This window comes from Setaria viridis, chromosome 2, assembly GCF_005286985.2.
Source record: "Setaria viridis chromosome 2, Setaria_viridis_v4.0, whole genome shotgun sequence".
Taxonomy (NCBI): domain Eukaryota; kingdom Viridiplantae; phylum Streptophyta; class Magnoliopsida; order Poales; family Poaceae; genus Setaria; species Setaria viridis.
In genome coordinates, this window is record NC_048264.2 from 17,396,758 (window position 1) to 17,408,779 (window position 12,022).

At 46.2% G+C, this 12,022-nt stretch overlaps 1 protein-coding gene and 1 pseudogene across 1 annotated transcript; both read right to left on the reverse strand.

The window, feature by feature from the left end:
• Positions 1–426: 426 nt before the first annotated feature.
• LOC140221843 (protein MAINTENANCE OF MERISTEMS-like) lies at positions 427–2,938 on the reverse strand (annotated as a pseudogene).
• A 947-nt stretch (positions 2,939–3,885) lies between these two features.
• LOC140222050 (uncharacterized) lies at positions 3,886–11,904 on the reverse strand. The gene is made up of 4 exons (XM_072292144.1): positions 11,650–11,904; positions 11,357–11,581; positions 5,296–5,830; positions 3,886–5,206 (listed from the first exon to the last, which is right to left on the reverse strand). Exons 2-4 carry the CDS (start codon positions 11,501–11,503, stop codon positions 4,443–4,445), a joined length of 1,446 nt encoding a protein of 481 aa, XP_072148245.1. The 5' UTR covers positions 11,504–11,581; positions 11,650–11,904; the 3' UTR covers positions 3,886–4,442.
• Between the last annotated feature and the right edge of the window lie 118 nt (positions 11,905–12,022).

Below are 12,022 nucleotides of genomic sequence, written 5' to 3' on the forward strand. Positions count from 1 at the left end.
AGGCGGGTTGCTGCGAACAGGGAGGAGAGAGAGAAGAAGCTTGAGCGGGCACGCCGAGCGAAAGCAACGGTTGAGGAGAATCCCGATGCCTTAAGGAAGGGAAAGTGGCCTCGTTGCACTCAGTAGCCATATTTAGGTTCTAGTTTTATGGTTTATTTATGAACAATATTTTCTACTGTGAGACTTTTATTATGTTGTCATGTAATAATGCACTTTAAGTAAGGACACGCAATTTGTAGACGACATATGTTCATTTTGCGATGTAATGCATTTCGAAGTCGTAGTCTACTGAAATATCCGTAGAAAATAAAAATGGTACTTGTTAGCGAAATTTCGGCAGAATTTCCCCTACTTGTTGATGCAATCCATACAAAATTACGAGATGAATAGTGAATATAAATACAAGCATAGAAGCATAGAAGCATATGACACAAGCATATGACACATTCAGAATAGAATCCACAATAGTTCAGAATGAAAGTCCATATATATACAAATAGTCCATATGATACAAAGTTCGCAATCAGAATCGTCACTGCCTCCTAGTCTTACCCTTACCCTTGTGACCAAGGGCGTCGGTGCCTGGAGTGTAAGGAGAACGTGGACGACGTAGTCTAGTGCCCCCTACAACCTGTGTAGGCTGAGTCAAGGGAGCCTCCTGGAGCTGAGACGGGCCAATCTCCTCGGCCCTCTGCTCATCGTCGTCGTCATCATCGTCGTCGTCGACTTCCTCGGATGCAATTGATTTCGAACCTGAGGGGCCTTGGCTGGACGTACCGACGCCTCCTTCGCGCAGGGATGGAACGTGCACGTCTCGCGTCGTGGCAGTCCTGCAACCACAACGAGCAGCGGCACTGCGAAGCCGATTTGACAATCGCTGCAGTAGTAAAAACAAGTTACACAAATGAAGAATGTAACGTATTAATAAAGTATTAGAAAGAATAATTTGAGACTTACCTCTAGGACGCTCCGTATCTCGGGGTCCCTAACTCGTGGACGGATATGCTCTATATCTCTAACCGAGCTTTGTAGGGTACGCCCCTGCAACAAATGACTAAGTCACTAAAGCAACAAATGTCTAAGTCACTAAACGACTAAATGATTAAGTCAGATGATCACTAAGTCCTTCTCTAACTAACTAAATCTCTAAGTAACTTAACATAGAACATAGAAAAGTGAAGCAATTGTCTTACCATCCTATCCAGGATTGGTCCTGCCTCCACCTGCCTTCCAGCACGAGTACTCTGATCGTACACCGTGTCTTCATCGTCGGATGAGTGGATATCGGCGTAGTCATCTTCCGTCCACGCTTCCCTCAGCCTGTGCCGCGTCGCACCTTGGTACCAGCTCTGGTATTGCCTGTACGCACTGTTTGTGTGCGGCTCGTTGTTCTCGTCCAAGTTCTGCTCGAACTGCTCCCATTCCTGAATGTATGCGTGGTGGAACGCGGCCCACTCGGAGACCTTCCGTTTCTTCTTTCGATCCACGCTGCACGTCACGTTACACGTTACTGTTAGCCAAAATTTAGTTAATAGTATTGAAATATATGAAATAGGAAAAGACTTACTTGTGTAACTCTATACTAGTCGAGGTCGCCTGTGGTGGCCAAATCTGCCTCATCCCAAATTGACGTGCTACTCGATGTGGCAGGTGGTACTCGACAGCATAGAAGCAAATAAGAGGGCACACCATCCTATAAATATCATCGTCCGTCGCACACATGAAGCTAAGGGGAAAAGGAAGTGGATCGTCTCCGTCGTAAGGCTGCCAATTTACCTGCAAAATTTGAATCAAAAACATTAGTTGTTATACTAAAAGATTACAAAGCATGTTTAAAAAAAATTCACTTACACTATGAGCAGTGAGCGCGTCTATCTCGTTGATGTAATCCAGGTACGCACGGTCCAACCTCGTATGGCTAACCTTAACCTGATCCCAAATATATGCCCATGTCGGCTGTCGTCTCGGCGGCTCACCTGGGAACCACGGTCGACGCGGTATAATCTCGGGCCGACCAACAGGAAGACGGGACCACATCCATAATTGCAACAGGTAGACACACCCACCAACTGACGGGGAGCCCGAAGTCCGACGGCATGCCTCGCACAGCTGCCGGTATAGAAAGCACAACACAGCTGATCCCCAGCTGTAAAAACCAGCCTGGTGCCAGTCAGTGAGGCAGTGGATCCACATCCAAGACGCAGTGTCACCTGTAGCGTCTGGGAAAAGAACGCAGGCAAAGAGGTGTAGTATCCACGCCCTGCAGTAGTGTCCAACTGTCTCAGCATCCGCGTCCTGGGGGCACTGGCCGAAGTGTTCCCGCAGCCATGAGATTAGCACTCCAGATGTGCGAGTCCCCTGCTCCTCAACCTCTCGCCCCAGGAAGGCTGCGACTCGTGCTCTCCAACCATCTGAGACGCACGGCCCAGTGACTGGCTGGCCCCGAATCGACAGACCCAGCATCTTCTGACAGTCCTGTAGGGTCACTGTCATCTCTCCGAACGGGAGGTGAAAGCTGTGAGTCTCGGGTCGCCACCTACATTTCGCCGGATTATTATTTGATAACATGTAAAGACATAACAAAATGAATATGATTAGTGGTAATAGTACCTGTCAACCAACGCAGTTATAGCCGCTGAATTGAACTTGGGCATCCCACGACGAACCTGATACGAGATGACATCTAGGCCAGCCATCTGTAGCAAAGGAGTGTAGCGGTCGTCGTACTGCAGTGCAAAAAAACCCATCATGGGCTCTAGAACGAAGGAGCGGAAGGACCTGCATGCAAATAAACCGAGTCAGAGATTTCATAGGACACAAGACATGGACGCTCGCAAAGCTTTAATCATGAATTGTAGATTATTACCTGCCCTCCCGCTATGAGACGACCTCAGTGGGTCTGGTCGTACGCCTGGTCTAGAAGGTGGAAGTGCGCCATCCTACGAAAAGGCAAAAAGAAATAAGATTAGTAAACAATAAATCATGAAGTTAGAGATGTAGAAACACAACCTGTATGAATAAAACACATATCAAGTAACGAAAAGAGCTACTAGTCGCACCTCACTAATTTGCCAACGGCAAGTGCGTGAATTATGACCCAATCTGCCGCACTTGCCGCACTCGTTCTGTTCTGGATCAGCAAGAAATGGTGTTGCTCTACCACGCCTCGTTCTTCCAGATACCTGATCCATAGTCATGTTATGCCTCGTCCGCTTCCTTGTTCCACGTTTGTTCCAACGGTATGCAGGATCCGCAACATATTTTGGCCCATCATACGGAGGCCACTCTCTAGGATCCCGGAAAGGCACGAAGCGGGGGCTCCATGTCCGCACAAGGGTGCCTACGCTGAACTCATGTGGTATCATGCTCTCGATATCAAAATTGCGATGCCTAGCTGCTGCCACCAAATGAGAACTTACAAAGTGGTACTGCCTTGGCCTACCACAAGTGCACTTGAAATCTCGGAGAACTACCACATGTATCCTCGACTCTCGGATCTCACCGTCGGACGTTGTACCGCCCCTATGCTCCACCTGATAAGTCCCTGAGCCGAGATCAAAACATTGCACCTCATGTGTGGAAGCCCTTTCATTTGCAATGATGAGATGTCTCTTTGGTTTTTCAGCCCATCTCTCCCCAGCAATCTGCAACGCTTCTGCTTTTGCGTGTCTTTCATTGAACCACGCAACAAGCCTGTAGAAGGTGAATTCAACGATTGCATTCACAGGCATACCACGTATCCCCAATAACAACTTATTGAATGACTCGGCCATGTTACTGCACTGAAACTCGTACCTCCAACCACCGGCGTCGTGAGATCTAGTCCACTTATCTAAATCTCTCATCAAACCAGCGAGCCATTGTCGACCTTCTGCATTTGTTGCGGTCCTTACCTGCTCCAATTTGCGCTGAAAGTAATAGTCCTCAAGCTGACGTGCTGCAACTTGAAACAGATCAAAATTATCCTTCACACCATCCTTCCGAAGAAGGTTCTCCGCAAGGTGCCGAGTGCACCAACGATGATGCAAAGGTGCATAACCCTCTATCTGTTCTTGCACAGCATGAAGTATGCCCTGATGCCTATCGGATATGACGCCAACATCCCTACTAGGACCAACCACATGTATCCGGACTAGTCTTAAGAACTACCCCCAACTGTCATTGTTCTCCCTCTCAACCAATGCAAATGCCAAAGGAACCAACATATTGTTCGCGTCACAAGATATGGCTATAAGAAGTGTGCCTCTATATTTGCCAATCAAAAACGTACCATCAATAGAGAAAACAGGACGACAGTGCCTAAAGGCTTCCACAGACTGAGGGAAGCACCAGAACGCACGCCCGAATATCTACCTCCCGTCCTTCCAAGCATTTGGCTTTGGGATGTACTCATAATGCATGCCTGGATTCACCGCTTTAATTGCATTAAAAAGCACTGGCAGCTACTCGTACCCAGACTCCCAATCCCCATAAATCATCCTCCACGCTCGCTGCTTAGCCCTCCAAGCTTTACCATAAGTTATCACATATCCTCCATAAATCTCCTCAACAATTCTTATAATTGTTCTCACTTTCATGTTGGGTTGTTCCTTCAATATTCCCATCAACCGCTTCGCAATGAGGGTAGATGTTAGCTGCGGATGTCTCACTGTAAGCTCATGGTCAGCACAATTGTGTGGACCGACAACTTTTGTGATCTTCCACTTCCCGGTGATATTTTGCTTTCTTGCACAAACCCTCCATGGACACCGTTCCTTGTCACACACAACTGTGTAACGGCGCTCCGCATATGAATGCAACACTTTGTACGGTCTCTTCCGTATCACCGCAAAAGCTTGCAACCATCTCTTCAATGCGGGAAGGTCCTTAAATACCCTACCCTCCTCAATAACCATACTAGGACCAGCTTCAGGAGCTTCTAGGAGCTCATCATCACGTCCTTCTGCAAACGCCTGATCGGAAAGAGTCAGGTCGCTAAACTCGTGAACTATCGGATCACGACGTCCGGGGAATATACGCCTGAACATCTCAATATCACTCTCTGTCATCTCTCCAACAGGACGATCATCATCAGAATCAAGATCCACTCCCATCTCGTATGCATCTTCATCATTCAAAATTTCAACACTATTAGAGCCGCGCAATCCATCTCCACATTGCACTTGCGCATCAACTAGAGGCACATCCACATTTTCTGGAATATCTCCTGCGCCATCAAGTACAAATATGAGTAAAGAATAAGTGGATGGAACGAATGGATTATCTCTTATCAATAGAAACCGGTGAGACACTTACTCGGATCATTCTGAGTGAAAAGGAACTCATTAGGAGAGTCCGCCACATCATCAACAATCCGACAACCATGTCCAACTACTTCATTAGGGGCAGATTCAGCATCGGGAATAGTAGGTGCAACATCCACGTCCATAACAGGTTCTGGGACGGGAGGATCGAAATGTGCCCGTTGACCCATTGGTCGGGAAAACCGACGAGGATTTCGATCAACTCCCACCGGACGAACAACCACTTCAACACTTGGGGAATGACCATTCATAACCGTCCTCACATATTTCTCCCACTGACCTGCACACCGAATTGGGACCATCTTCCTTTGAATGTTGAGAGGGGAACCTAGGTGAAGTATGCCCTCGACTGTGATTTCATCATTTTCATGACAATGTAACTCCTCCCGAGCCCTTGCAACCAACTCACTAAACGATGGTTTCTCATCGAATATGACAACCTCGCACTGCATGCCAACAAACTTAACACATCCATATTCATCCCTTTCCATAGTGCCTCCGTAATATATGCTCACTACGTTCTCCATCTAGTATATCAATATAACGACGCACAATTCATTTAGTCCATAATAAATTAAACATTCTAAGTCTAGTATGAAATCAGATAGTATCAATTGACTACTAACTACTAAATACAACTAACTAACTATGTCACATATACTAACTAACTATATCACCTAATATGTACATACGTACTTACCTATACAACTACTTAACTAAATATCATAATAACTAGTTTACTATGCTATTAGTTATCATATCTAACAATTATATCTATCTATCAACTTATCTATCTACCTATTTTATCTAACAATTATACCTACCTATCTAAATTTTACCTAACTATTCTAATTTATCAATATTACTATTTTATCTAAACCTATCTATCTACATTATACTACAACTAATTACCTTCGATCGGCCGGGAGCGGGCACACGACGGGGGGCGGGCGGCCTCAGGCCACGGCGGGCGCTGGAGCCTGGCCGGGGGGCACCGGCGAGCGGGGAGGCGCGGCTTGGGCCGGGCGCCTCTGGGCGGCGCGCGCCGGGGCGGCTCGGGGCGGCGCGCGGCGGCCCTCCGGGCGGGGCGGCCGGGCCGACGCGCGGGGAGCCGGGGCGCCGAGGCCGCCGGGCGGGGCGCCGGGCGAGCGCGCGGGGCGTCGGGCGGGGCGCCGGCCGGCGCGCGGGGCCGTCGGGCGGGCGCGCGGGGCCGCCGGGCGGGCGGCGGCGGGGCACCGGGCGGGACGGCGCGTACGGCGGCGGCGGCGCGGCGGACGACTACGGAGTGGGCCGACGCGAGATGTGAGCGAGATGCAAAATCAAACTGCGCAAAAGGAAGGGGAGCCGTTATGGTAAAAGGCTTGGCGCCAGGGAGGCTGGCGCCGAGCCTCGGCGCCAAGATCTATGGCGTCGAGGCTTGGCGCCAGCGACGGTGGCGTCGAGCCTTGGCGCCACAGATCTTGGCGCCGAGCCTTGGCGCCATGGATCTTGGCGCCAAGCCTCGGGGTCACGTCAGCGGGCCGGTGCCACGTCGGAGGCATGGCGTAGGGACCTTGGCGCCAGGACGGCTGGCGCCAGGACGTTATACCTTGGCGCCTGGCGCCAAGCTGAGGGTCCATTTTCGGAATTGGTTTCGTCAGGGACCTATTTGTGAGATTTTTTTGCGAAAAGGGCCAAAATCCAAAAAAGTCGGATCCTACGCCTACGTGTCTCTGATTAAATGAGCAGAGGACGTCGTCGCCGGCCGGAGCTTGCCTGTCCCTCTCTATGTCCCTATCGGTGTACCCGCACACGTGGAGCACGCCAATTCGTTCTCCTCCCAAAGCTGGGGCATCTAATTTTCTTTTGCCGACGCCCACACCACGAGAAAACGGCGCCATCAGTCCGTCCAATCCCGCGTGATTCTCTCTCTCTCTCTTACCGCCACAAAAACATTTACGGAAGTTAGCTGATATTAATGGAGGGAAAAAAGACCCCAAATACTAAAAAAGTGGCGCCAATTACAACTGAAGGTTTTTTATCGGCATTCGGCAAGGTAACCATCAGATTAGCATCTTCCTCAACGACAAGAACGGCATCTCAGCCAAATCTCCCCACATTTAACCAGACCAATTACATGTGGATGGAAGCACCAGTAGTTGCACAAGTACCAAGCATCGTTATGCTGTCTGCTCCCGCTGACGTCGCCACCACATCCTCGACAAATTCGCCAAATTTCTCCAGGGTCAACATTCATGCTGGTGACGCAGGAACAATAGACTTAGACCAGGATTCTATTAAAATCAATATACGCGGGATATGGATCTTAGCGGAGGTCTTCAAAAAATGCTATGAGTGCTATAGCACCCGCTATATAGCAACGCTAAGCCATTTAGGGGATTGAAAAAACAGGAAAAATCATAGTCCATAACATAACTAAATATTAATACTTTAGTACAGTTCTACACTCTGGTGCTGGCATGCTGCTGACCTGCCGTGTGCAGGTGCAGCAGAGGAGATGACGTGCTGGCATGCTGCAGACCTACCGTGCTGGTGTGCAAGCGTGAGCAGAGGAGATGGCATGCAGCAGAGGAGAGTCCCAGGCACAAGCAGCCACGGCAAAGGGAAAAGGCCAAAGGGGAGATGCACTCTCGGTCTCATCTCTCAGGCGATTTAGACGCCGGCGGCGACGACGATTTTTGGACGGGAATGACAGTGCTAGGGTTCCCAAGAAGAGCAGCAGCACATATATATGATCGATCTATTAGGCCGCCGAACAAGTGCTGGAAGCCTGGAAATCGGCCTGCTTTGGCCGCGCCTGACTATTCTATCATAGCGATGCTACGCGCTATATGCCGCTACGCCATTTAGCGCCACTATTTAACGCAATAGCGACCCTAGCGGTCATATTAGCATTATGCACTGTAGCTTAGCGCCTATGCCTCCAAAACGCTATAGCCCCGCTATAGTGGTGCTATAGCCCGCTATTTCGTACATTGAGGGCCTGTTTGGCAACCAGCTGCTAAAGTTTAACACCCGTCACATCGAAGGTTTGGATGCTAATTAGAAGTATTAAATATAAGCTAATTACAAAACTAATTGCACAAATGGAGTATAATTCGCGAGACGAATCTATTAAGCCTAATTAGTCCATGATTTGACAATGTGGTGCTACAGTAACCATTTGCTAATGATGGATTAATTAGGCTTAATAGATTCGTCTCGCGAATTAGCACAGGGTTCTGCAATTAGTTTTATAATTAGCTCATGTTTAGTTCTCCTAATTAGTATCCGAACATCCGATGTGACACTGTTAAAGTTTAACACCTCGTATCCAAACACCCCCTGAGTAAAACTGAATCTATCCCAGTAGAAAATTATCTCGAAGGCCGCGTACCAAAGGTTGGTATGAAATTCCACAGTAAACAAGAGGCATATGGCTTTTACCATGCCTATGCTCGAGACAAGGGTTTCAGCATTCGAAGGAGTAGTTCGCATAACGTGAGAAATAGTACCACAATAAAGAATAGAACTTTGTGCTATTCTCATGCAGGTATGAATTAAACTATCTTATATTACTTTCTTCATGGTTAGGGATACAACATCATTTTGATGAAACTATTTATTTATTTATATCAATAGGAATTTGAGGGTCTGATAAGAGAGAAGAAGCTTCGAATTATAGCAGGCTAGAGACACGATGTATGTCCCTAGCACACATGAAGATCAGTTTGAAAGATAGGTTCTGCTACATATATGAATTTGTGTCTGAGCATAACCATATTCTTGCTACTGCTAGCCAAGTCCAACATTTAAGATCTCAAAGGACAATAACAGAAGCACAGCTTGCAAGCGTCGAAGCTGCTAAATCGGTTGGCATTTCAAATAAAGCTAATTTCGATCTCATGGCAAAAGAAGCGGGTGGAATTGAGAATCTTGAATTTACACGTGAAGATATGAAAAGTAAATTGTATTCAAAGAGGTCATTGAAGGTACACGAAGGAGACACTAGAGGAGTCTTAGAATATCTAGAGAAGAAAACATCAGAAGAAGAGAAATTTATCTATTCCATTCAGGTTGACGAGGATGACTTGATAACGAATATTTTCTGGACCGATTCTAAAATGGTTGTAGACTATGAACTTTTTGGTGATGTTGTATGCTTTGACACAACATATAGAAAACTAAATGATGGGCGTCCATTTGGTTTGCTATGTGGCGTGAACAACCATAAGAAAACTATTATTTTTGGTGCTGCACTTTTGTATGATGAAACTGCTGAAAGTTTTGTTTGGCTTTTCAAAACCTTTTTAGCTGCTATGTCATGCAAGAAGCCACAGACCATTTTGACTGACGAAGATGCAGCAATGGCAAAAGCAATCAAGATTGTACTACCAGAGAGTCATCACAGGATATGTATTTGGCATATGAACCAGAATGCATGCAAGCACCTCTCTGGAGTTGTGGAGGAATATAAGAAGTTCAATGCAAACTTTTAGAGCTGTATTTATGATCAAGAGGAGGAGGAGGATTTTATAAATGCATGGAACAGTTTGCTAGACAAGTATAAGCTACGAGAAAATAATTGGCTTGAAAGGTTATTTCAAAAAAGGGAGAAATGGGCCTTAGCATATGGACAGAATACATTTTCTGTTGATATTGTTAGCACTCAAAGAAGTGAAAGTATGAATAACGAGTTGAAAGGATATATTAGTGTCAAATACAATATACTTACCTTCTTTGAGCATTTTGACAGGTTAGTGGCAGATAAAAGATACGAGGAGGTGAAATGTGATTTTAAGGCAACACAAAGTACACCAAAGTTGAAATCAGATCTGAGAATACTAAGCCATGCAGCAAAAATTTACACTCTAGCACTGTTTAAGGTATTCCAAGAACAGGTAATGCAAACACTGAACTGTGATCTATTCTATTGTGGTGATATAGATGATGAAAAGGTGTACAAAATAAAGGTTTATGGTAGGAAAACTGAGCATGGGTTGAAGTTTTCTACATCAGGAAGTCAAGTGAAGTGTAACTGCAAAAAGTTCAATTTTGTTGGAATCTTATGCTGTCATGGGAGTTGAAGATACTTGATATTAACATATCAAAAAAATTCCTGAGCAGTATATATACTAAATAGATGGATGATTGATGCGAAAGTACTTCAGATAAAGAGCAATTATCAAACACCTGAAGATCCAAAATAAAGCTCTCATGACGTAGAAAAGAGTTATGCAGAATGTATCTTAAATTATCTGCCCGAGCTGCAGAATCTGATGAAACATACTTTATGGCTGTGAGCAATGCAGAGAAATTAGCAGAAGATGTGGAAAAAGCTAAGCTTGGGAAAGAGACTTGGGGGGCGTTTGGTTCCAGCTGCTTATTTTAAGCACCTATCACATCAAATGTTTAGATACTAATTAGAAGTATTAAACGTAGACTATTTACAAAACCCATTACACAAATGGAGGCTAAATGACGAGATGAATCTATTAAGCCTAATTAGTCCATGATTTGACAATGTGCTGCTACAGTAAACATTTGCTAATGATGGATTAATTAGGATTAATAGATTCATCTCACCGTTTAGCCTCCATCTGTGCAATTAGTTTTATAATTAACTCATATTTAGTCCTCCTAATTAACCTCCGAATATTCAATGTGACACGGATTAAATTTTAGCTCGAGGAACCAAACGCCCCCTTGATCAGGATTTGGGTAGTTCATCTCATCCACAAGGTTTGCTCTGTGATATGACCTGAATAATACTTGTGTTAACACCACATACGCGACACGATTTAACTGTTATGTTTTTTTTCCTAATTGATTTTTTTCCAGAAACACAACAACAAGACCAGTCCAGAAACCAATAGGCATTAAGGTTAAAGAGAAGGAAATTCGTGGATCTGAGAGACCAATTCGTGGATCTGATCTTATGCAAATTCTACATAAAACAGCTAACTCAATTTGGTTTTTTGACATAGTAATCCATTAAATTTGAAGTATCAAACTAAAATTGTAAAGTGCATATTCCTCACGAAGAAGAAGGGGACCAGCACAAGACAACTAACCAGATTAAACTTGTTGGGGGAAGAAAATGCTTTGCAGCCACACTCTGATGTGAGAGTAGGTCCTTGATGCCTCTCAGCTCGATGTCCCATGATGGTGACTTCGATTCGACGCAGCCGATGAAGAAACTCCAAAATCGAAGTCCTCATTGCCTAAATCAAGATCCTACAGCAGGAATTGAGGTCTGAGCCACCCAAATCGAAATACTCATCACCCAAATCGAGACCCTACAACATGAATCGAGGTTTTAGCCACCCAAACCGAGGATCAAATAGCTAGAATTGAGGATACCCACAAGAATCAGCTCGCCGTCACCAAGCTCGAGCTTGCTGCTATTCAAGAACGGCAGCAGCGACAGCAACCTATTCTGCACCTTCGACCTTGCCAGCGCCGCCGGCAGCAGTCACAGCCGGTGCCGCGCAACGCGTGGGAAGGACCTTCGGCCGCCCAGGGGGCTGCTCCATGTCGCGTGCGCTAGAGAGCTGGAACAGAGAAGGGGGAAAGATAAGACAGAGTAAGGATGGCAACGGGATGGGTTCGGATTGGGTGGAGTGTCCGGGCACCCCAAAACCGAAACCCAAACCTAAAACCCAAATCTGCTGAGAACACCAATTCGGGTGAAAATACATCCCCGAAACCAAACCCGTGGATCCTCGAAACCCGACGGA

Excerpts from the sequence above, each read along its gene's own strand:
- LOC140222050 (XM_072292144.1), bottom strand. The coding sequence starts at position 11,503 with ATGAGGACTTCGATTTTGGAGTTTCTTCATCGGCTGCGTCGAATCGAA. Across the intron at positions 5,831-11,356 it reads CCCCCAACAAGTTTAATCTG|ATGGAGAACGTAGTGAGCAT; the intron begins GTTAGTTGTCTT and ends TTGATATACTAG. Across the intron at positions 5,207-5,295 it reads TTTCACTCAGAATGATCCGA|GAGATATTCCAGAAAATGTG; the intron begins GTAAGTGTCTCA and ends TTGATGGCGCAG.